The sequence below is a fragment of the Lemur catta genome, chromosome 1 (assembly GCF_020740605.2).
Source record: "Lemur catta isolate mLemCat1 chromosome 1, mLemCat1.pri, whole genome shotgun sequence".
NCBI lineage: Eukaryota > Metazoa > Chordata > Mammalia > Primates > Lemuridae > Lemur > Lemur catta.
The window spans coordinates 35,695,840-35,721,650 of NC_059128.1; the positions used below are offsets into that span (position 1 = coordinate 35,695,840).

A 25,811-nucleotide genomic window follows, 5' to 3' on the forward strand; every position below is an offset into this window, starting at 1 on the left:
GGGATCTCTGCCCTAATTAAGGGAAGCCATCCTTTTGCTTGGACATAAGGGAGGGAGGCTGTAGCCAGAATGACCCAGTTGAATAATCTCTGCCCAATCAGGGGGCTCTATTTTGGATTTAACTAATAGAATCAATCCTCCTTCAGGCACAGCAGAAGTAGCAGAGGGAGAAGTAGGCAGAGAGAAGCTGGGGAGCACACGAATAAGAGGATGCATATTGTGACTACACAGCAATGAACACCCACTTTGAAAAGGAGGACACAACTCAGTCATCTGAGCAGCTGATGTTCCCTACGTGAAAAAGCCATTTTTCCAGTTCTCCAAGAAGCTTTGCCTCTGATGAGGCCATTGTCTCTTCTCTTTATTTTTACAATAAGCCTCCAGGATTTAAGACAATGTGAGTGTGTCTTGTTCCTTGACCTAAAGGAGGCTGTCCAAACTTATGACACATACACACACACAAAAAAACAGGCCTGCAATTTACAACAGATTAAAACAAATAATTCAGCCATAAAAAATATCACATAAAAAGGAATTATACAATCTGAAACCTAGGCTTTGACATTTACTTTAATATAGGAAATAAGATGTGCAATGAAAATTACTACATAGTTGTTCAAAAGATAAATGAAAATGTGAATAGTTAAGCACCCAGAGTTCTCTCAATGTCATTTAAAAAGCAAGCATTTCAAACTGTAATTTAACTCAAGAATCAAGGGTAAGTTAGGAAGGCATTAGTAACTACACTTAATTTCCTAGGCTCCTTACATCAAACTGAAAGTAATTTTCCATTCATAAAGTTCATTTTTAAAGATATTTCAATTAAAGATATTTTATCTCTATGTGTGAATCTTTTTGTAATAACCAAAATAGTTTATGGAGAAGAGAATATGTATTGTAGCCAATCCGACTTGAAAAAAGGAAATCAGGGTCTCCTTGTCAGTTGAGCCATGAGAACTTGGTCTCTATCAGTCTGAGGATCTGTGTGTAAACATGTGAGCTTTCAATTATTATGACTTAAGAAAATTGTCTTAAAAGTCACCTTATGATTATTTAGGTTTCTTTGGCATCCAAGTACTTTTCAAAAGCGTACTTTCCAGCTGTAATTATTTTGAAGTTTAGCATTCATATATTTCCAAAGCCCTATGCAGTTAATATTTTTGGACAAATCAATAAAATAGTTCTGTACCATTTAGATAAAGTTTTTAATATCTATATCACTGTCCTGAAAAATTCCTTTATAAGACAAAGTCTTTGCCCAAAAGTTGGTTCATTATCTCTCCTTTGGCTTGCAAATGGCACAACAGTTGTCTGTCTCAGGGAACAAGCAGTTTAACTGGGTGTTAAAAAGACTGGGCATGGTCCCCTCATTGAATATATCCACTCACATTTAGAAAAACTTTGAGGCATTAAGAAAAAGGGGTTATAAATCTAGATGGGATCTTAGGTGTGCTTACAACAACATAAACCCATAATAGTACAAAAGAAAACAAAGGCAACATACTATGATTTCTCATAGAGAACTGCACATTTCCAGAGTAGTTTTCTTTTGAAGAAATTAAATAGGGATATTTTACTTTCAAAGTAAAAAATATTCCCCTAATTAAGCCTCCATACAAGCTGCATTTTCTTTATGATCTCACTTATTTATTGATTGATTGATTGATTGATTGATTGAGACAGAGCCTTCCTCTGTTGTCCACGCCAGAGTGCAGTAGCATCATTATGGCTCACTGCAACCTCAAACTCCTGGGCTCAAGAAATCCTCCTGCCTCAGCCTCCCAAGTAGCTAGGCCTACAGGCACACACCACCATGCCTAGCTAATTTTTTCTATTTTTAGTAGAGATGAGGTCTCACTCTTGAAGCTCAGGTTGGTCTCGAACTCCTGGCTTCAAGCAATCCTTCCTCCTCAGTCTCCTAAAGTGCTAACATTACAGGCATGAGCCACTGCACCCAGCCTTTTCATGGTTTTTTTAGATACTCCAAGTAAACCTGGCATATAACATTAAAACTCTTATACTTCCAGTTCTCTACTTTGAACAATACTTTCAGATACTGACATTTCTGAAAGTGGTATTATTTTAAAATACTGCTTATTTTATATACACTGCCACAACCACAACCCCTCTTCCCCCACAAAATGTTAATCTGGTAAATATTTAATATTGAAATCATGTATTTATGACTTGGTACACTTATTTTGTTATAATCAAGTTAGCAAAACAGATAGCTTAATTTAATTGGTGACTAGTACTTGGACATCACGTTTCAATTCTGAAAACCCACTGTTAAACACAAACATTTTCTATTTGAAATTTGTTCCATAAGCTTCAATTTCACATTTAAAGCAAATTTATCAAGTGATTCACACCCTATTTTCAAAATATACTCGTGAAAAACTCACTATAGCTTTAACTACTGCACTCTTGTCAGATGTACCAAATAACAACTCATACCTGCTTAACACAATTTTATTTTTACCTATATTTCTACTAAGATTCACCCTGTATTCGATTGGCCACAATTACAAAGACTGATAATGGGGATCTGGAGTCACTCGCAAATACCGTTAGTGGGAATGTAAACTGGCAGTCTTTCTAGAGCCCAATTTGGCAATAATTCACAAAATGTTACATATATATACAGTTTGATGAAGCAAATTCATGTGTAGAGTCATCCAACCAAAATCTAGACCCAAAGGTCAATGCAATATTGGTGGGAATAGTGACAAATGAAATGAACCTGTGCAGAAAAAAGGTAACATAACAGGCCTAACATTGCTATTCTTAGAAAGGATTGCTTACAGGGTTGGCCCTTGGCTAACATCTAGAACTTGGCTGGTCAACAATTCCCTACAATAATATAAAGCTTTCCCTAAAAACCCAAACCCAGGTATATGAAGCCATCATGGAACTGATGTCCTCTACAAGCTGGAGCCACCTTGCACTGGGACTCACCTGGTTTTAAAATACACTTTCCTTCTTGTTTAAGCCACTTGAAGTGGGGTTTTACTGCTTACACTCAAGTATCCCTCTGGATTTCCATTTCTGTTGGCTTATAATAAAAAGACACTAAAATTATAGGCCTCAGCCCTGTGTTTATATCCCAGAAGCATCACCTACTAACTTTGTGAAATGACACCATGTATTTTTTAAGTATAGTTGTGGAAAAATAGAGGGCAACTCATGGTGTTAGCTGCACAATCTTTGTAAATTCAGTGATCAGACAAGTTCTAGCAAATAGTCTGGTATACAAGTAGCCAATAACGGATCTACACCTCAGCATGCCCCAACCCTAAAATGTTTAAATCCTAGAAACTGCCCAATGTCCACATTATGAAAACTGCCTCATCTATTACCAGAAATATCTAATTTCAGTTAAAGGAAACAATTGCTTTTAGTAGACAATGTGATAGCATGAATTCTAGTAAGTGAAAATTTTATTTGGGTCAGCATTAGTATTTTGATTTTAAAAGATCATATATACAGAGATAATCACACATTTTCACTTGCAAGATATTTGCAGATTTGAATTTAATCTTCAACCCAGACTTTAAATCCCTGAAAAATACAATGCTGGAAAACAATATGAATTATAATCAGCCGTAAGACAGGATGAACCAACCACATGATTTGGAGATGGTCTGCTATGGGTAGTAATTCAAACAACATATCTCAAGCAATATCCGTTTAAATATATGGAAAGAAAAATTAACAGAGAGGCATACTCACGAAGCTCTAGAATCTTTTTCTGTGAATACAAACTAATATACAGAATATAATACATTTTCTGTACCAGAGACACATTCTAAAATTTACATTACTACTCTTAAAGGTTATATTAGAAAAAATTAGGATTTAAGTATTACACTTAAACAATGTATTGACTAATCATAATATATATAAATAAGGACACATACATACATATACCTACATATACACAAACATACATGTATATTAGACCAAAGGAAGCTTTAAAACAAGCACTAAAGAATATTTAATTAATTGCAGAGGTAGAAAATGAGTTGTGAACCTCCTAAGTTATCACGTAAGTTATGACCATTTAAATTTCATATATTAAAAAATAAAGAACATAAGGCAAAAACTTTATTGCACTTAACCATATACAACATACAAAATAGTAAACATATATCATAAACAAATCCATTACCACACTGTAGCTATAAAATAGTCATTTTCCTATAATAAATATTAATATTTCAAGAAAAAAAGATTTTAAAGTTATAGGAAACAGTGATAATCTGCAATTAACAGAATTATTTCTAATATATACTAAATACAAATTTTATCTCCATTTATGCATATTTCATAAAAGAAAATGTTAAAATTAAAATTCAGAGTAAATACTCTACTTTTATATACTTTTATTCTAGAGCAGCGTTAAGGTATTGACATTTCAAAGAAATAACCTACATTTTCCCAGAAGAATTATTTTTAATACTGGCAGTCTTCATGTTCCATACACAAAACATAAATCTTCTGTCAGAAAGCTCAAAGTTAAAAACTCTACACCAGGCTCTTTGTTTAGCGTTTTCTTTTCCTCTTGGGTACAGTGAACTCTAAAGACATAAAGTTAAGAAGTCAGTCAGGTCTAAAAAAAATAACTCACACTTAAATGATAATATTTAATTGATAATGTACATTTAAACTAGATGTTTACTTAGTATAACACAATAAGAATGATCACACAGCAAAGACTCAACAAGAAATCTTAAATTCATGTGACATACACATGAATTTTTTCTTCAAAATGATATAGCAGTTTAAAACTTACTGGAGATAGTAAGATCTCAATCTTACTAAGATATCAATCTATTAAGACAGTGGATCTCAGTCATTCTAAATCTTACTTGAAGTCATTTCACGTAAGTATGCCTTCCCTATAATAAGCATAGATCCAGTGCGCCAGATCTGAAAGGTATCTAGGCCAGTACTAAGAAAGATAAAATGACTAAGATTTCCGCTTCATTTCAATTATATCTGCAAACATAACCCAAAACACAAGTACCATACATCTTTCTCTGGCTACCATAGCAGATGCCATAACCAACACTCAAATAATTGTCCATATAGAAACAGCTGTGAACCTAAAGGTTACCAATCATTACAAGCAAAGAAAGTAATATAGAAAATACAAAAACATAAAAATTATGAAGATATGACAAAACATACTCTCTACCAATGAAAAACAAAAAGGGAATGGCAGAAAAAGGAAAAGAGAAAAGACAAGGGGAAAAAATTAAGACAAAGAAAACGGATTCCTAGAAGAGAGCAGCACCAGGATAAAGAGTACAGCAAGGCAAAGAACACTGTCCAGATGAACAGGTCACAGGTCTGGGAGAGACAGCTATAAAAAGATGTAAGTGACAGAATTCCTAATATCCATGTCCATTCATTTATTGTATTATCACTGACATTTTTTTTTTTTTTTTGAGACAGAGGTCTATATTGCCCAGGCTGATCTTGAACTCCTGGCTCAAGCGAGTCACGCTGGGACTATAGGCACATGTCACCATGCCTGGAGTCACTGACTTTTAAGTCAATCATTAATAATACGATTAATACTGATATTCTCCAATAAGCCATAGATAAAAGGATCACAAGAACACACAGCCAACTGTCACGCTCTTGAATGGTTCTAAACCTTGATGCTCTGAGCATAAGTTTCCTTCACTAGTTTGAGAAAATTTCATTTGTACCTGTTTCACTAAAACTTTCATTCTCTTCTTCCTCTTCTGTAATTATAGGCATACTCAGACTTAAAGATTTATCTTCCTTCTGTACATTCTGTACGTTACCTGGAAATATTTAGAAAATGATTTTATGTGAAAATAAAGAATATTAATCTTTGATAAAACTTTTTACAGAAATAATGTCAGTATTATAGCAACATAAAAATTAGATGTTTAAACTAAAAACTGAAATTATAATGAACAGAAATATGTATTCTAGAATACATATCTTTATAAAGTATTAACATAGTTGTATCCATGCTTTGAAAGTAGTCTCTAATTCTTCCACAAAAATAAAGAAAACAGAGAAAATGGGAAAAAACAAAATTAGCCAGATACTTTATTCAATCTTTATCACACACAACAGGAGTTACATCAGAGAATAATCAGGTGTGCTATTAATACTTCAATTTTGTCAAATTAATCACAAATGTAATTTTTAAGTTTAATAACCCTGTGTCTGAACGCAGACACACTTCCCTCACCACATACGCTCACAGCAAGACATATTTCTCTAGTCATAACTTACCACTGACTTTCTTTTTGCAAAAACACTGGAGGTTTTCTACATCAACTCCTGTTACTTGAAGAAATATTCAAATCAAATTTACCAGATACCAGTGTCACATCAGCTGCCATTTAGCACACAACTCCCATGTCCCAAAAGCAACCCCCATACACAGTTACTCTTTATTCCTCATGCTGCATTTTCTTCTCTACAACACTTTTATCACTTGATATACTGTATATTAATTGTTTCTTTACAGTCTGTCTTCCCATTTAGAGTATAAACACTACAAGTGTAGATTTTGGTTTGTTTACATAATGTATTCCTAGCACCATAGCATATGAAAGTGCCTGGCAGATAGTGGGGCCTCAATAAATATTTATTAAATGGCTAAATATGGATTCAACTGTTTTACAGCACAATATTTCATAGAGCAGATATGTTACAGTAATAAGTACCTATCAACACAGAAAGCAAGAAATAAGATGAAAATGAATTTAAGCTTTCTGCTCTGAATGCGTGTGTGCTATCATAATAGAGTACAGATTTTATGGAATGAACAGAGTGCTAAAATGGAGTTGAGTGAACTGTAGCAATACACATTCATTTTAAACACAATTCAACCTTAATAAAATAATACCAATTTCCCATTAAACCATTGAAATGATTTTATCCTTACTTGCAACTCCTAAGTAAAATGATTTCTTACATGATCTTTAAGATGATACATAATCTTTTAGGAAACCTCTTTCCATAGCTAATCATATATCTTTTTTTAGACTTTGAACCTATAATTTTTTTCCAGTTGTTTACAAAATTATAATCGGTAACATCTACCCAAAATTACTAATATTGTTCTTCATAATTGTTCAGTCACGTCCATCTATTATCAGTACTAATGATTTTTAAAAATCCACATTTACAACCTAACAATCTATCCAGGAATGTCAAGGTAAGGACTTCTGAGTTAACTATTGACAGCTGAAAAACAAAGCTTCATCTAGTCACATGACAATTACTATTTTTTTTTTTTTAAAGACACAGGGTCTCGCTCTGTCACCCAGGCTGTAGTGCTATGGCATAATCATAGCTGGCTATAGCCTTGAACTCCTCCTGCTTGGGGGATTATAGGCATTTGCCACTACAACCTGCCTTAACTAAATTTTATACATCTATTTCTAGATTCAATGAATCAATGTTTCTAAAAGATCTTAAAAACAAACAATGTTTCACCTACCTAGAATGCAGCCACGAACCACAAAGTAAACACACAAAACTTGAAGACATTTATCTCAAAGTCTGCATATTAAATAAAGCTCATGAACTTTAGTCACAGGTATGTTCCTCTGGCCTTTATTCAGAGCCTAATACATTTGTTATACATAAGACTGAAATAAATGGTCAACCAGTTTCCTGGACCATTACAGTTTAGAAGTAGCAAAAGGGTAAAAAAAAAAACTTGCTACAAACCTCCACACTGAGAACAGAGACATCTACTACACTAAATATGACAGAAACACTGTTTAAAAAAAAATAAGATATAACTGATAAAGTACTGCAGCATGAAGTACTGCAGCATTTAGTATAAATTGCCACACACTCAAGCTATTTTTTGATAGGATCATTATATTATAAAACCCAGCAAAATAATATACTCATGATGATAACCATGAGTCATCAGGAGAAAATTAAATTACGTTCAGGATATAGTGTTCCAGAAAATGAGAAAGTATAAAATAATTTTATCTCAATATTTTTCTAATTATAAAAATGATAAATGGCAGGTGCAGTAGCTCATGCCTATAATCCCAGCACTTGGAAGGCTGAGGTGGATCACTTGAAGCCAGGAGTTCAAGACCAGCCTGGGCAATATAGCGAGATCCCATATCTACAAAAAAGTAAAAAATTAGCCAGGTGTGGTGGCTCATGCCTGTAATCCCAGCTGTTTAGGGAGACTAAGGCAGGAATATGGCTTGGGCCCAGGAGTTCGAGGTTGCAGTGAGTTATGATCATGCTACAGCACTCTAGCCTGAGTAACAGAGCGAGACCCCATCTCCTTAAAAAGATAAATGCACACTGTTAAAAAAGAAACATGAAAAAGAATGCAATATATTTTATGAAGCTATCAACCAGAATAATTAAATTTTTAAAAGTAAATTTTGACATTTTAGTCATTAACCCCCAAAACTAATTCCCCAGAGGGTCTTGGGTAGATAGTTTTACTATGCTCCAAGCTAATTGTGTGGGATGCAATTATCAGTACTAGACCATTACTTATTATCAAAACAAATGATTACTAGACATGCAGCTAGAATACAACTAAGAATAAACTTGCTGAAGTATATGTTTAATCTGAGTTCCAGATCCACATTTCTAATGTCATTTCTAATGACAGTATAGTAGACTCAGGCTCAGATTTAGACATACTCTCAATCAAGTTTCAGCTCTGCTAATGATTAGCTAGGTAACCTTGGACATATGAGCAAAAGTATGGCAGGTGTTATACAAATAGTACATCATCTTGACCATCACATCATTACTATTACTGATGCCCTTCTGATAATGTGCATGTTATATTCAAGGAATGACGAACACATAACTGAAGTTTAAATAATACAAACTTAAGTAAATTCAATCCATATGCTGAGCACCTATTTATGAGCCAGAAAGTTATTATAGGAATTGAGTCTGGAAAGGCAGACTGGAGTAAATTCTCCCCCAATTGAAATCCTTATCATGTCATCATATTTCTCCAACATTAAGGACACCAATATCCTCCCAGCTCCTTAGACATTAAGCATTCTTGTCCCACCCCTCTCCATCAGCCTCCATATGTGGGCTCTTGTATCTGTTAGCCTGCTTCTCTAATTCCTACAACCACCTGGCCAGATACTCATTACTCCTAAACCTCAACTACTGCAACAGCCTTTTACTTCGTGTTCCTATTTTGAATTTGTTCCCATCTACCTACCATACTACTCCCAGATTAATTTTCTTCAAGGAAAACTTTGATCATACCACCTTCTAGCTCAAAAATTTCAGATAACTCCCCTCTGACTACCAACTTAAGTCTAAACTTCTTGATTCCACATTTAGGCCTGGTCACAATACAATCTTCAACAAAGTTTTCCAGCATTAACAGTTAACTCCTCAACATATCCTTTACACTCCAGCCTCTAACTGTCTTAAGTCTACAGAATTATTATGTTTTTCTTATTTTTTTAAAAAGGTCTTTGGATCTCTTCTGATTACCAAAGTGATACATGGTTATCATATAAGTCCAAACATTACAGAAATTTATGGACTTGACAGTAACTCATTATCCCATCCCTGAGAATTAACCACTGATAACACTTAATATGTGTGTAGATTTCTTCAATGTGCTTGTGTGTGTGTATATATATTTATTAATAAAAATTGGGATCATATTCTTATTTAAAAAGCCCTTTTCAGCTCTCACAGCCAGTGCAGTACATTGAGCTCCACAGAAACAGCGCCGGGGCAAGTGAGAGTCGTACGGGCAATGGGCGACTCTGTGCCTCGCTGAGGAAAAATAACTAAACATGGCCAAAGGAGATCCTAAGAAGCCAAGAGGCAAAATGTCATCATATGCATCCTTTGTGCAAACTTGCCAGGAGGAGCACAAGAAGAAGCATCTAGATGCTTCAGTCAACTTCTCAGAGTTTTCTAAGTGCTCAGACAGGTGGAAGACCATGTCTGCTAAAGAGAAAGGAAAGTCTGAAGATACGGCAAAGGTGGACAAGGCCCGTTATGAAAGAGAAATGAAAACCTATATCCTTCCTAAAGTGGAAACAAAAAAGTTCTAGGATCCCAATGCACCCAAGAGGCCTCCTTCGGCCTTTTTCTTGTTCTGTTCTGAGTATCACCCTAAAATCAAAGGAGAACATGCTGGCATATCCATTGATGTGATGCAAAGAAACTGGGAGAGATGTGGAGTAACACTGCTGCAGATGACAAGCAGCCTTATGAAAAGAAGGCTGCAAAGCTGAAGGAAAAGTATGAAAAGGATATTGCTGCACACCGAGCTAGAGGAAAGCCTGATGCAGCAAAAAGGAGAGTCATCAAGGCTGAAAAAAGCAAGAAAAAGAAGGAAGAGGAGGAAGATGATGCAGATGAAAAGGATGAAGAGGAGCAGGAAGATGAAGAAGATGAAGATGAAGAAGATGATGATGATGATGAATAAGTTGGTTCTAGCGCAGTTTTTTTTTCTTGTCTATAAAGCATTTAAGACCCCTGTACACAACTCATTCCTTTTAAAGAAAAAAATTAAAATGTAAGGCTATGTAAGATTTGTCTTTAAACTGTACAGTGTCTTTTTTTGTATAGTTAACACACTACTGAATATGTCTTTAGCTAGCCCTGCCCTGGCGGTACTTTCAGTAGCCACTAACCTTGCCTGGTACAGTATGGGGGTTGTAAGTTGGCACGGAAATGTAAAGCAAGTTCTTGTTGGTGCACAGCACAAATTAGTTATATATGGGGATGGTAGTTTTTTCATCTTCAGTTGTCTCTGATGCAGCTTATACGAAATAATTGTTGTTCTGTTAACTGAATACCACTCTGTAATTGCAAAAAAAAGTTGCAGCTATTTTGTTGACATTCTGAAAGCTTCTAATACAATTTTATTAGTAAAAAATTAACAAATAAAAAGCCTTTTTCACTAAGCAATGTATTGATATATTTTGGATATATATTTTCATGTTAATATTAAGAGAGCTTTCTCCTGCTTTTTAATAACTACTAAGTATTCCTTTGCATGTACTGACAATTTTATTTACCCAATTTTTTAATGTTATACACTTGAGTTGTTTACAGTCTTTGCCATTTCAAATAATCCTACAATGAATATTCTTGTGTATTTGTCATTTGCACAGGATAAATTCCTATGAATCGTTAAGTTAAAAATACACACGTTTCAAATTTTGACAGATGATTCCAAGTTGCTCTCTGAAAAGGATGTGCCAATTTACTCTCCCATTTAAATTCAGAGATTTTATCTCTTCACACTTTCACTATCAATGGGTATTCAGGTTTCTTTAATCTTTGCTGATTAATAAATGATATCAAAATCATGTTTTAATTTATATTTCTTTTTTTTTTTAACTTGTAAAGAAAAAATTATTTCTCACAGTTCTGGAGGCTGGGAAGTCCAATGTCAAGATGCTGGCATCTGGTGAGGACCTTCTTGCTGTGTCATCCCATGGTAGAAAGTGAGAGTTGATTTATATTTCTTTAATTATTAATGAAATTAAATCTCTCTTCATATATGCATTGACTGTTTGCATTTTGTGATTGCCTATTCGTGTGCTAAGCCCATTTTTCTACTGGGTAATGGCCTTCTTCTTTTAAGATCTCTTCTAAAATTAGAAATTTTAACATTATCATTTGTGCTACAAATGATTTTGCAAGATCTTTTGTCTTTTATGGAACATAAGGCTCCTCTTTTTGAAAAAAACTATGAAATCAAAAATAACTTTTCCACTGTAAAGAAATGAACTTTTGATTAAAGATAACCTATAATATGAAGTAAGCACTTGGGTCTTTAATATTTAGGTAATTACTTCTGCTTCAGAGTATTTATAGTACCTTATGAGCTACAGGCCGGCTAGCTGGAATAGTCAAGCTATGAAGGATGATCTGAATTCAGATCATATTTTCTTATACTTTATTCTTTCTCATGGGTTAAATCTTCCCCAATACTTGGGTAAATTCAGTAACAAATCTAAGGTGTGCCATGGAGGCTGTCTATAAATTAATTTCAGAGCTCACAAAACAATTTCTTTCAGTAACGACATTAAGTAGTAAGATATGGCTAATGAAGGAAGTGACATTTCATAAAATATACCTGTCACACATTCGAGATTTTTAAAAAATTTCATTTCATTTCTTTCTTATCCTATCTTGCACTTATTCCCCCTTTGTTCCTTAACCTCATAAAAAAATCTGTTTTTCAAGTGTTTAAGAAAGCAGCTTGACCAGCTAACCTCCTTGCCACACCTATATGAAGGTTGATTATTAATAAAAAGTTCTTATGTGGGTTTCTAAATCTAAGTATCCTTGACATTTTAGAAAAAAATTTTAATCCACCAAAAGTTAATTTTTAAAACATAATCAAACTAAACAATCTTTTCTTCATGTCCTCTGGTTTTGCTTTGGTCTGGCTATCGGTCAGATTTACTGAAGTATTATTAACAGTAAATAAAATTTACTATTTTTTAACTTTTTTAAAGAGATGGGGTCTTGCTTTGTCACTCAGGCTGGAGTGCAGTGACACCGTCATAGCTCACTGCAGCCTTTAACTCCTAGGCTCAAGCGATCCTCCTGCCTCAGCCTCCCAAATAGATGGGACTACAGGTGTGCACCACCAACTCCCAACTGTTTTTTTTCCTATTTTTATTTTTTAGAGACAAGGTCTCACTGTGTTGCCCAGGTCTAGCCTCAAGCCATCCTCTCACTTCAGCCTCATGAGTAGCTGGGATTATAGGTGCAAGACACCATGTCGGGCAAATTCACCATTTTTAATGTACAGATCTAGTAGCTTTGACAAATGCATAGTTATGCAATCAAAATACAGAATATTTCCATAGCTCCCAAAATTTCCCTTGTGTACCTGTGCAGTCAACACCTTCCCCAACTCCTAGTCCCTAGCAATTATTGGTTTGTTTTCTGTCCCTATAGACTTGCCTTTTCCAGAATGTCATACAAACAGAATCATATACTATGTAGGGTTTCGTGTCTGTCTTTTTTCACACAGCATAATGAATGTGAGATTCATACATGTTGTTACACGTATCAGTAGTTTGTTTATTGCTGAGCAGTATTTCATTGTATGGATATACTACAGTTTAGTCAATTACCAGTGGAAGAACAGACTAGTTTTTGCAATATTTTTTGCACACAAATTTTTATGTGAAAATAAGTGCTCATTTCTCTTGGGTAAATACCAAGGAATAATATTTCCCTGGGTTAGATGGTAAGTATATGTTTAACTTCTAAAAACTGCCAGTTTCCCAAAGTGACTATACCATTCTGGATTCCCACCAGAAATGTATAAAGGTTCCATTTGTTCCAAACCCTCACTAGCTTTTGTTACTATAATTTTTTTTGTTTTGTGAGGGCTTTTTTGTTTTTGAAGCTATTCAGGGTATAGTGGAACGTCACTATGGTTTTATTTTGAATTTCTCTACTGACTAAAGATGCTCAGCATCTCTCTTCATACGCATATTTCACATCCACATATTTTCTTTGGTGAAACGTTTTATCTTTTTCACTGGGTGAGTTGTTTATTAAGTTTTAAAAGTTCTTTATACATTCTGGATATAAGACCTTTATCAGGGTTGTACTTTACAAAAATTTTCTCTCAGTCTGTGGCTTGTCTTTCCATTTTCTTAACAGTGTCTTACAAAGACAAGAATTTAAATTTTGAGGAAGTCTAATTTATCAATTTTTTCTTTCATGGCTTGTGTTTCTTGTGTCATACATAAAAAACCTTTGTTCAACCCCTGAACACAAACATTTTTCTCCTGTATTTTCTTCACAAGTTTTATAATTCTAGGTTTTATATTTTGAATTATTTTTTATATCTGAGGTATAAGTTCAGGATCTTTTTTCTTTTTGAGACAGTCTTAATCTGTCGACCCCCTGGGTAGAGTGCAGTGGCATCATCATAGCTCACTGCAGCCTCAAACTCCTGGGCTCAAATGATCCTCCAGCCTCAGTCTCCTGAGTAGCTGGGACTACAGGCACATGCCATGAATGGCCAGCTAATTTTTCTATTTTTAGTAGAGACACTAGGGTCTCGCTATGTTGCTCAGGCTGGTCTCTTAATTCCTGAGCTCAAGCAATCTTTCCACCTCAGCCTCCCAGAGTGCTAGGATTACAGGCATGAGCCACCGCAGCCGGCCTGAGGATCTGTTTTGGGCTGTAAAACTGTATCAGCACCATTTATTGAAGACTATCTTTTCTCCACAAAATTGCCTTTGCACATTTGTCAAAAGCTAAAGGGAAGTGTGGTTTATAGAATGCATTACTTAGCATATCTTATTCTATACATAACTTTGATTCACACATAAAAATTATTAATGATATACTTTCAGCATTAAGATTCCAAGAATCTAAGAGAATATATTTTTAATAATAAATCTCATAATATTTTCACTCAGTTATCTAAATCCTTGTTAATAAAGAAATAAAGGTGAGGGGACCTTTAAGACCCATTCTCCCTTGTTGAATCTTAGGAAGACTTTAAAAAGTTACCTTTGTTTCTGGAAGACATCTTCTTTCCTGCTGATTTCACTGTTTCTTTGTTCCTTTTCTTCCTAGGTGTTCTGGTTTGTCCTTGACCAGATGCAGAATCAGAGTCAGAAGAGTCAAGTTTGACTTGACGATGCCTTCTTGATTTGGATGCCTTAAGAGTTAGAAACCCAGTTAACCACAATAAATTACAAAATGAACTGATAACTTAGAGAAAATAGGCAAAAATGAGGAAAAATCGGAAGTATTTGTCTTTAGGTATTATTATACTAGCTGGCTTACTATAATTACTTATATCCCGTAAATTAGCCCTTTATCTTTATAACATGAAAAGTTCCCTGCAGTTATCATCACCATCTATGCATACTGGGTTAAAATAAAATTCTGTTACCTAGCATGGTTGGGACATGGAGGTATAGAGACAAATGCTGTTTTAATCCGATTCCTCCTTTCTAATAACAATAACTATTTCCTTTAGGCACCATCCTGTGTTTTAATGCAACTACTTCATGCCTGGCTCCAAGTACGGCCATGTGGCCTAGATCTGGCCAAAATGAGTTTCATATTCCCACGGCTGCCATGATTTGTTCATAGTGGGTATGTGATCTGTATCATAGCTAATGGAATGCTATTTTACAACTATTTAACTATCAGGAAGGAAAACTTTCTCACCTTCTTTCTTGCCATTGAACCTAAAGCTGCGAATAAGGCTGGAGCTACCATGAACAGCACATGAAGACAGTAAAAGCAACACAGAAGGTAAGAAATGGAGGGCTAGTCCTAATGACATCTGTGCTTGTGGGCAGTTAGCTAAGGACTTTTTTGTTACATCACCCAATGAATTCCCTTATTTGCTTAAGCAAAGAGTTTTAAGTTAATGCTATATATGCAGTATAGGTATTAACAATTCTTAAAAAGCAACCATGTGTAGTCATCCCTCAGTATCTACTGGGGGATGGTTCCAGTACCTCCCACAGATACCAAAATCCACAGATGCTGAAGTCCCTGATATAAAATGATGTTTTATTTGCCTATATAACCTACACACTTCCTCACTCATACTTTAAATCATTTCTAGATTACTTATAATACCTCACACAACGTAGAAACTATGTAAATAGCTGTTATCTCATATTGTTTAGGGAATAATGACAAGAAAAATATGTCCATACATGGTCAGTACAGATGCAATTTTTTTTCCAAATATTTTCAATAAATAGGTGGTTGCATATATGGCTTCAGAAACTACAAACACAGAGGGCCAACTTTACTGTATGTCAATTGTACCTCAATAAAGGGTAAAACCCATAACTATGCAATGACATACATATAACAATTTATAGGGAACATAATTCAATTGTTTAATGACTTAAGAAATGAATAACGTCTTAAGAAATACATTAAACATCAATTAGTATCATATTATATAAACATAAAAAGAGTTCTGGTTAAAAAAATTTGATATAATTATTTTCCTTGGTGCTTTCATTCAATAATTATTTTAGAGTCAATTTATTATGAGGTAGCAAATATATAACAACTAATCAAGAGTCATTTTTCATTTTTTATTACTTTCTATTTCTACAACTAGAATATGATAGTACATTCCACAAAATAAACTCATTCTTAGCTTGATGAAAAAATCCAGCAAAAACATGGGACTTAAGCACATGAAATTATCAGTGCTCTCTCCTGAAATCCCACTAAAATGACAGTAAAGGAATAAAAATACATCAACCCACAAAAACAGAGGTAACAGGAAATAACACAACTGTAAGCAAAACAACAAAATTCTGGAAGATGGAAAGTGGAAAAGTGAGCAAAAGCTGACTTAACAGAATGAAGAAGGCTGAAACCTCATTGCCTGCACTGAGGAAGTTAGCATAAAGCCAACTGATCTAAGTGGATCAGAAACTGGAGTCATCAGAAATGGGATTAAAAAAATGGGGAGATGTTTTGAAAATCTACATAGGGAATAGTGTCCCATTTCCTAGCCTCAAAACTAGGTGACTGAACACCTCCTGTAGAAAATAGGTGGTCTGCTCTCTGGAGGGGCTACAGCCTACAGAGAGGCTGTAGGCTTAAGGAAACTGGTGGAGCTGAGGAAGAGGATGAGTCCTCTTACTGAAAATAAGGAGGTTGAGTGAAGCCTGCATAAGGAATGGCGAGCCTCTGGGCTGATTCTCTCTGTAGGCTCCCATAACACTGACAGCTGGGCTTATTTCCCACCCTCCTCCCCTAGGCAAGGGAATGGAAGACTGCTCTCTGGTAAAAATGACTAGATCCAAGAAAAAAATAGGGGTTAAAAAAGCTGCAACTCATCTTGACCACTCTTAATAAATATGAACAGACATCTGAGGATCTTCAGTCATTTCAAACCAAGCCAACAAAATGAAAGACAGAGATTAAAAAAAAAAAAAAAACAGAAAAAAGGAACTCAGAGGAAATAGGAAGAACTGTCAAAAAACTGTAGTTAACAGACTTAAAGAGAAAAAGATACTGCATCCTGCAAAAAAAGAAAAATGCATTTTTTAAAGACAAAAACATTCAGAGAACAAGAAAAATTCTTAGTAATGATAAAATATGTCAGCAGAAATTTTTAAAAATCAATGGTTCAGAAGATAAAGCTTAAGAAATCTCCTTGAAAATAGGAAAAAAGAGATTCAAAGTAGAAGAGAAAAATAATAAAAGTTCAAAAGAAGAAAAAAATGCAGCAAATACTACTATCAAAGAAACAATGTAAAAAATTCCTCAGAAACAAAGGATATCACATTGAAAGGACAGCTGCCATGAGTGTCAAGGACAATGAATGAAAAAAACCTACACCAAGTTATATTAGCAAGAAATTTCAAAACTCCATGGATAAAGCAAAAGCCCTAAAACATTCCAAGGTCAGGAATACTAGAAGTTGGAAGACAACAACAACAACAACAAAATGGCATCAAAATTCCAGGTAAAAACCAGAAGAAATAGCTAAGAGAAAAACTTGAAGATGTTGCCTCAAGGTTCAGAATACAAGGGTGGGAAATGGTGAAGCAGGAGACTGTCAGGCTGTATAACTCTGTAGTAATATCAGACTTTTTAAACTATGTGTATTACTAATTAAAATGTAATTTCCAAATTACCTTATTAAAGAAATAACTTACCTGAACGACAACAGAAAAGGCCTTTGATTTTATTTTTGCTAATGATTCTGCCCTTTCACATCTCTGGAAATAAATTAAACAGGAAGAAAAAAAAGTTAAAACACACAAACATTAGGTGAAATTTTGAATACCCAAGTATTTGTTATCAGAAATAAGATCTGAGACAGAAGGTACAGTAAAAGAAAACAACATTTACTGGATACTGGATACCTATTGAGTGCACACACATATACATACACCATATTCTCTAGCAGACACAGCAGATGCCATGACACCATGCCCATAGTGATCATTTGCATTCAGGATTCCAGGAGGACAATATGAATGAAAGCTTGGTGTAATCAGGCAGAGCCCTTTACTGGCATTCCCTCCTCATCTGCCTATGCCCAAAGATGGCTTCTTGTCTCAGCCACTAAGATGGATGAAAACTCTGGAGGCAGGAAACAGTAAATAGTAGCTTGGGCTCCAGAGAGGCTGAAAGGCTGACAAGTGAGAAAAGCTGTGTTACAAAAGCCTTACCCTGCCCCTCTAAGAACTGAAGGTGCCTTCCACCATCATCCTTTCCTTTCCCTGCTGAAAACTATTAACATCCTCACACACAACCTACACCTGATGTGGCCTTTCACAAGGTTTCCAGTCAAGAACATACTAGCTTTTCACAGAACCAGGATTCAGAATTTTCTGTGGTATTTATTACAATACTGATCAAGGGTCACAATGCTTAGCATATAGAATCACAGTCCCACATAAAATGAAGCCAACCAAATGACTGCCCCATAAGCAATCATACAGCAAAGTTTTCTAACCTCTGATTCTTGTGAATTTCCTTCTCTCTTTTCTTCTCCATCGTTAATTTTTGATTTTAAGGATGGATTCTGAAAGAGCGAAAAATTTATTTATATATACATATACACAAATTTAGAATTCAATTAAATGCAAATCAATGTCAGAACAGTGAGAATCCGCTTCTTTTAATTACTGAAAAACTAAAAGATCATTTTGCATTATTACAGCATGGCTTACCAGCTGATGTTAAGATCACAGTTGGGTTTCAGAATAATTCTAAAATTCATCAACAAAATGCCTAAATCCTCCTAACAAATGAAAGACAGCATGCGCTTTATGCGTAAGCAAAAAACTGGTTTATTCTCCTTTCCTTCAGATTTTCAGACATCTTAGTAATGCTCACTGAAGAAAATTTATCAAAATACTAACAGATTTTTACATTAAATGCATAGGTCATTTGTGTAACCTATTTGTAGCACTTCAAGTATTCAAACATTCAAAAACTTGACATCTCTCATTAAAATAAATATGGGTAGAGAAACAAAATTATTTTCTTCCTCCCAAGACTGTCATTCTCCTTATCACTTCCCTTGTTTATCTTTTTTAAAATTTAGTTTTCGGCCAGGCACAGTTGCTCACGCCTGTAGTCCCAACTACTTGGGAGGCTGAGGCAAGAAGATCGCTGGAGCCCAGGAGTTTGAGGTTGCAGTGAACTATGATGACACCACTGCACTTCAGCCAGGCTGACAGAGCAAGACTCTGTCTCAAAATAAACAAATTAATTAATTAAATAAAATAAAATTAAGTTTTCAGCCAGCTTCCTTTATATAATGAAAAGTGAAAAAGTGGCAACAAATCTTTCTGTAAGACAATAATATGTAGATAATAATACCTATGTAGCATTTGTGAAAACACAAACACTAACTAACACATTATCAGACACATAGTAAATAATCAGAAATTTCTTATTTTTATTTTTTCCCCAAAGTGTTTACTAAAATAAGACGGAATAGTAATTTCAAAGGTGAATTTAGCAAGGCTGGCCTTTAGGTTTCCAGAGCAAAAAAGTTTCTCTAGCTGAAAAGACTAATGTGGAATATGGGCAGCTCTAGCATCAACACTTTTGGTTAAGAAAACTAAACTGAAGATTTGTGTTGCTGAGACTTGCAAATGGATAAACCACACCAGGTAGGGAACGTGTAAACAGAGAAGCAACTGCCCTATCACAGTGGCAGAAGCCACCACTCAGGTCCAGCTGTCTGCTGCTATGTAGGAAAGTGGGATAAGTGTCACCGGACCTTCTGACTTTTTTTTTTTTCTTTTTTTTTTTTCGGTTTGCCACTGGTGAGTTTATTACATGATTAAAATTCAAATAAAAAATGAAAACCAAACTCTTGGCAGGGAGGCTAGAGCCAGAATCTAGGAGTACTGTCTTCCTGCCCCCAGACTCCCTGGCCAAGCCCAGCTCCACTAACTCAGCTTGACTCCATCAAGTTCCTCATCAAGGCTTGCATCTGTGCCCTGGACAGCTCTGCTGCTCCTGCTGTACACCAAGCGTCCTAGGCCCCTGGCATAGGGGCTTTGGTGAGGGCCCCATATACACCCATGACCTGAGCAACCATACTGGTGACACCACTGGGAATGAAGGGCAGGAGGATAGTGACAGAGTTCTTGACCAGTTTAGAGAACACATTGACACACTGCTGGGTCACAGTCAGTGAAGCTGCTGCTTATCTATTATGTTGTGTCAGAGCTGCAGCCAGGATGTGCATAGCTTTGGCCTTGGCCTTGCCCAGAACTGCACTAGCCTCTCCTGCTGTCTGATTTATTTGTTCAGCCTTTTCTGCTTTGGAGACCAGGATCTGGGCCTGTTTCTTCCCCTCTGACACTTGATGACCAAGGTCCCCTCAGACTCTAGAACTGTGGCCTGTTTCTGCCACTCTGCCTCCACCTGCATATGTACGAACTCATTCATCCAGGGTGGCACATGAATGCAGTGGATGCCCCAGCAGTCAGCAGCCTGGTTGAAGGCATCCACAATGCTGGCATTCAAGGACTCCCACTCCTGGAAGACTTTGTCCAGACACAGTTTGTCAAGCTCTGATCTCATGGTCATCTGAGCCAGCTGGGTGACAGACAGCACACTCAGGGTCTTCCACACCATAGCTTGCCTTGTAAGAGTCCACGATGCGCAAGTAAAGGACCCCATCAACATGCAAAGTTTCATTGTCAAGATTCACAGCCAACTGCTCAGGCACATTGGTGACAATTTCCTTGAGACTCTGCACATATCAGATCCTGCACAGGGATGAGGATGTTCAAACCAGCCTCCAGGATCTAGTAGGATAGCCCACTCACTCCACCACTCAGGCCTCCTGCTGCAGTACAAACAGTACCACAGTGTTTCAGGGGAAATCCAGAGAAAGTGTGGTACGGGTTGGGGGCATAGAAGCCTGCACAGAGCCCCTCAGCAAAAGGGCCCCCAGTGCTCCTTGCCGCACACATCAGCATTGCCCACAACCTACTGATTTTTAAGAGAAGTTGAATATCTTGAATTTTAGGTAAAGTCCACAAATATTTAAATGTTATTTAATTCAAATTTTAAAAACAATGTTAGGATTAAAACAGTGCAAAACAAAACACATCTGTGTGCAGGATTTGGTCCAAAGACTGACAGTGTACAGCCCCTGGAAAATGTCAATTTATAAAAATTATAATTAATCTGTGGTACAACAAGACTATACACTACTCTACAAAAATACATATATACTCCATTTGTAAAGTTAAATAACACCATATAGCTAATAGGCGGCAAAAGTGGAACTGAAGAAGCCCTCTAAATCTCAGTTCCTCAGGAATGTAGCCACTAAACTAGGCTGCCTCTCAACATTATCATCCACATCTAAACATTTGTGTATAATACAAAGGTGAGGTGCCAAAAGAGCAATTGCATACCTTTTTGTCTTTGTGCCACTGCTGATGCTCCAAAACTATGTTCTTAATATTGTCAAAAAAATCATCCTTTATCAAGCTGAGGGCTTTGTCTGGTTGGGATTTGTCAGCTGAAATTACATGTTTCATGTTCTGATAATGATCATGAACATTCAGCATTTCCTAAAAGTAAAAAGATGAGTCTTTTATTTCAATTTTTGAGGAGAAATTTAAAGGCAAAACCAATACAAAATATAAAATCACCTTCCAAAGTGACTATAAATTGATAGGGAACATGCTGTAGTACACTGAAAATAATACAACCATGCAAGCAAAATAGCACAGGTTTATTAATGAAGAGGATGCTTTCATTGATTTATCTCAACAAACATTAATTAAGGTACACGGTTATGGGGAGACTCTAGGGAAAGACTAATTATCCAGGACATAACAAAAATAATTTCTAGTACAACGTATCATTAAATATCACTACTGAGCCAGGGTACAGTGGCTCACATCTGTAATTCCAGCACTTTGGCAGGCTGAGGTGGGAGGATTGCTTGAGCCCAGGAATTTGAGATCCACCTGAGCAACACAGCAAGACCCCTGTCTCTACAAAAAATACAAATGGTGATTTTAGTAATTGAATCCACATATCCTGAGTCCAAGTCCACTCTTTTACATCTTTCTGTTTCTCATTAAGCTTCAAGATTTATAAATCTTGTGGGTGGGCACAGTGGCTCACACCTATAATCCTAGCACTTTGGGAGGCTGAGGTGGGAGGATCACTTGAGGCCAAGAGTTCGAGACCAGCCTGAGTAAGAGCGAGACTCCATCTCTACAAAAAATAGAAAAATTAGCCAGGTGTGGTGGTGCGTGGCTGTAGTCCCAGCTACTCGGGAGGCTAAGGCAAGAATATTGCGTAAGCCCAGGAGTCTGAGGTTGCAGGGAGCTATGATGACGCCACTGCACTCTAGCCAGGGTAACAGAGTAAGACTCTGTCTCAAAAAAAAACGCAAGATTTACAAATCATGATATAATTAGGGATCCCCCCCATACTTAAAACAGTAGTCTATGACTGGTTAAAATCATCAGAAAAATTGTCAGTATACAGTAGGTGAAAGTACAACCTCAATATATAGTTGGCAACAAAACAATTAAAAAAAATTTCTAAAGCATAAAAGCAAATTTACCTCTAATACATCAGAAGTGATAAGTTTCATTACACGATCATCAGGGTCCTTAAATTCTTCTGTAACTTCAGCTCGCTGAATTTTTTTCTTCATTCTATATGACAACTGTATGATAAAGAATGTCTTTTACAATGAATGTCTTTTAAAGGATATTTTTAAAGTACTGAAATATAAGTCAAGTCAGCAGTAAAAACTGTCTATCAGTAAACATGATGAAACAAAAGCAGGTAAAAATGTATATTTGTTAAATATCCATTTTCCAAAGAATTGTATGTCTGAACTATCCTTTTAGATGCCATGCCACATGTTTCGAAGTTCAGGTAAGATTCTGAGAAATTGCATAATTTGTTAGCTAATGCCAGAACCAGATCTAGTGCTCTTCCAACCTAGTGTCTCAATTGTCACATGATTGAAGGAATAACAAAATCTATTAACAGTTTCAACTTTTCACCAAGTGATTTATTAAAATTCCTTGCTCTTCTCTTTCAGTAACCTCTCTAACGTTTGACTAAAGAGAGGCATGAGGAAATGCAGATGCAAAATCTAATTTCCTCTCATAACAATTTGCTTAATATGTGGCATCCAGAAACATTTAAAAGCAGAGGTTAAATTTTTGTTTATAGGAAAAAAAAAGTAATCAGAAAATATTTTCTTCTCCTATTAAGAAGGCTACACGTCTTGAACACTATTAATATTCATTCCATTTTCTGGAGATTGCGGTGTTTTATGGACAATGAAGTATAATTGCTCATTTTGAAAAACCAAATTATTTTAGGCAACATACCAATTTGGGCATTGCTGTAAAGTGAAATGCTCTGTCTAGTCGTAGCTTCCTAAAAATATAAGCTGCATCAAAATGTTGTGCATTTATCAAATCTTGCTGAAATTTTAAAACTTCATCCCAATCTTTCAGGGCAACTCTGATCTGCAACCAGAAAGAACAAAAAAGTTGTACTAATAAATATAAGTCTTTTTTCACAAATGTATTGTAATTTTAAAATACTGGCATTTCTAGAGGATGGTCCATAAAATGACTAAATCAAGCTACATGGACCAGCTAACATTTATTTTAGGACGGAGTAACTTGCAACTCCAGTCCTGAAGGCCACCTCACTCTCCATTGCATCCACAGATTTGTCAGGATAGATTTAACTTCCTGGTTGAGGAAAATGCCAATTTCAAAGTGGCCCCAGAAGCCCAGCATACTCTCTCCCCCCAGTCCAGATATCCTGCATGGAGCTGCCTGTTTGGTTTAATCTGGGGAGCTGACACCTCGCCCATTCCCTACTGACAGGCCTGCACTGTTCACCATTCTAGTTTTTGCATCTGTCATTATCTTTTCTATGCAAGCTTTAATGTGCAATAAATGTAAATGGGCAATGTAAAACAAACAGAAAGAATACTGGCATTTCTATTGAAATCACGTTTAATCACATAACACATATTATAAAAATACAGTACCTGTTTTACATTTCTGCTAAGGAAAAACACCTCACCAACTATTACCTTTTGTTTTGGTTGACACAGTTGGGTGTTATATAATCCATACAGCAGATACAAAGCACCAACTCTGATCTGGAAGGTGTATGGAGGTAAAAAATACCGCCAAGCCAAAGCTAAAGCTTCTTTTGTAAACATGTTCTTTTCTAAATTTCTCATTCTGCCACTGGAAAACAAAGAGAAAATATACTATAACTCATTAAGGAATAAGTAATGAAAAAAGTCAGAAGAAATATACACTTGTTTAAAAAGCAGTTGGTGATAACGGGATGGGGATTCCTTACCTGACTCTTTCATGATTCAACCACAAAGAGCTAATTTTCTACTGTGCTTCTTACACTGAGGTATAGGCAGCTACTAGGTAAACATGATGCAGCTTCCAAAAGCATCAACTTTACTTGCCAAATTAGAGAGCAAGAAGGAAGGGGTTTCGAATTATTACTGGTTAAGTATTTACATCTATTAATATTAAAATAACCACAGTAATACTACAGAATCAAAAATTTTGTGCGTTTTAGTACATAATGAACATTTTCTGCAATACTTTGTCTTTCAAGGCCAAAGAAGACTTCCCTGAGGAACTGTCATTTGAGCTTAAATATGAATGAAGAATAAGGTGGACACGCAAATGGAGTTGGGGGAAAGCCCCAGCCTTAGGAAACGCCTGTAAAGGGCCAAAAGCAGCTGCAGCTGCAGGAAAGTGAGTGCTTGGAGGAAACTGGTAGATTAAGGGATAGCCAGGGAATAAAGATGAAGGGTCTTTCCAGCCACGTTAGAGAACTTGAGCTTTATCCCAAAGGCAATGGGAACCACTAAAGGGTGGTAAGCAGGCGGGTGACGGATCAAATTCGCAGTTTACAAAGTCATCTTCGGTTGTTGCATGAAAAATTAATTCACTCGTGCAGAGTTTTGTCTTTGTGTGTGTGTTCTGTTTTAAACATGGGGTTCTAGAAGAACAAGACTGGAGAAGGACAAATAAATGACAGTAGCCTGGATCAGGGTGGAGGGAAGTGAAGATGGAGAGAGTTGCTTAGAAGGCAGGCCTGGCAGAGGACGCACATTCTGGAAGAGGCCTAAAAAAGATGCAGTCGAGGCCCAATGAAACCGCCCAAGGAAAGCGCGTACCCTGAGCACAAGCGAAGGTCCCGGAGGGATGGAGGCAGCGTTTGGAGACTGCCGCCCTTCTGAGCCCTTCCCACGTGGGCAATACGGTCGGGAACGAAGCAACTTTCTACACAGCCCGTGGGCAGCAGGGAGAGGCGGGCAGTAGACGAGAAACACCCACCAGAAAATGGTCCCGAACTTCATGTTCCTCCAGAGCTCCGTGAAGTCCTCGAACCGTACGCTGTCCGTCTCCTGGAAGCGGCTGAGCAGAGCCTCGCAATCCGTCTGCAAGCCGGAAGGAGTCCCCATGCTGCCGGCGCCGGCACTCCACGCGCGGAACAGCCAGCGGTGGTCGCCGAGGAAACCAAGCCTCGACCCCGCCCCCTACGACCTGACGCACACACGCTCCGTGGCGCATTATTCGGCCCCTTTAGCTCCGCCTTATCCGGGCCCCTTGCTAGTGGGTGTGAGCCGTCTGCGCATGCGTGAAATTGTATAGCTGTTTTCTCGGCTGAGGTCTCTTTTATGTGGAGGGCTGCGATTGGCCCTTTTAATTTCGGAAGTTCCATTGAGCACAAGGATTTTGGGTCTTTATTTTCTCCTAGTTAACGTAAAT

General features: G+C 36.6%; 1 protein-coding gene and 2 pseudogenes across 2 annotated transcripts; 1 reads left to right on the forward strand and 2 right to left on the reverse strand.

Annotated features, from left to right (window-relative positions):
• Positions 1–3,454: 3,454 nt before the first annotated feature.
• Positions 3,455–25,578, reverse strand: SNAPC1 (small nuclear RNA activating complex polypeptide 1). Of its 2 annotated transcripts, XM_045566006.1 has the most exons (10): positions 25,377–25,578; positions 24,098–24,257; positions 23,376–23,516; positions 22,592–22,696; positions 21,423–21,581; positions 18,488–18,556; positions 17,682–17,744; positions 14,539–14,689; positions 5,721–5,819; positions 3,455–4,580 (listed from the first exon to the last, which is right to left on the reverse strand). In XM_045566006.1, exons 1-10 carry the CDS (start codon positions 25,502–25,504, stop codon positions 4,546–4,548), a joined length of 1,110 nt encoding a protein of 369 aa, XP_045421962.1. In that variant the 5' UTR covers positions 25,505–25,578; the 3' UTR covers positions 3,455–4,545. The 2 variants fall into 2 exon arrangements, with proteins under 2 accessions (XP_045421962.1, XP_045421969.1); XM_045566013.1 differs by lacking the exon at positions 23,376–23,516 and having other exon boundaries at positions 25,377–25,573.
• Positions 9,806–10,465, forward strand: LOC123648296 (annotated as a pseudogene).
• On the reverse strand, positions 19,461–20,968 carry LOC123642926 (annotated as a pseudogene).
• Positions 25,579–25,811: the final 233 nt, after the last annotated feature.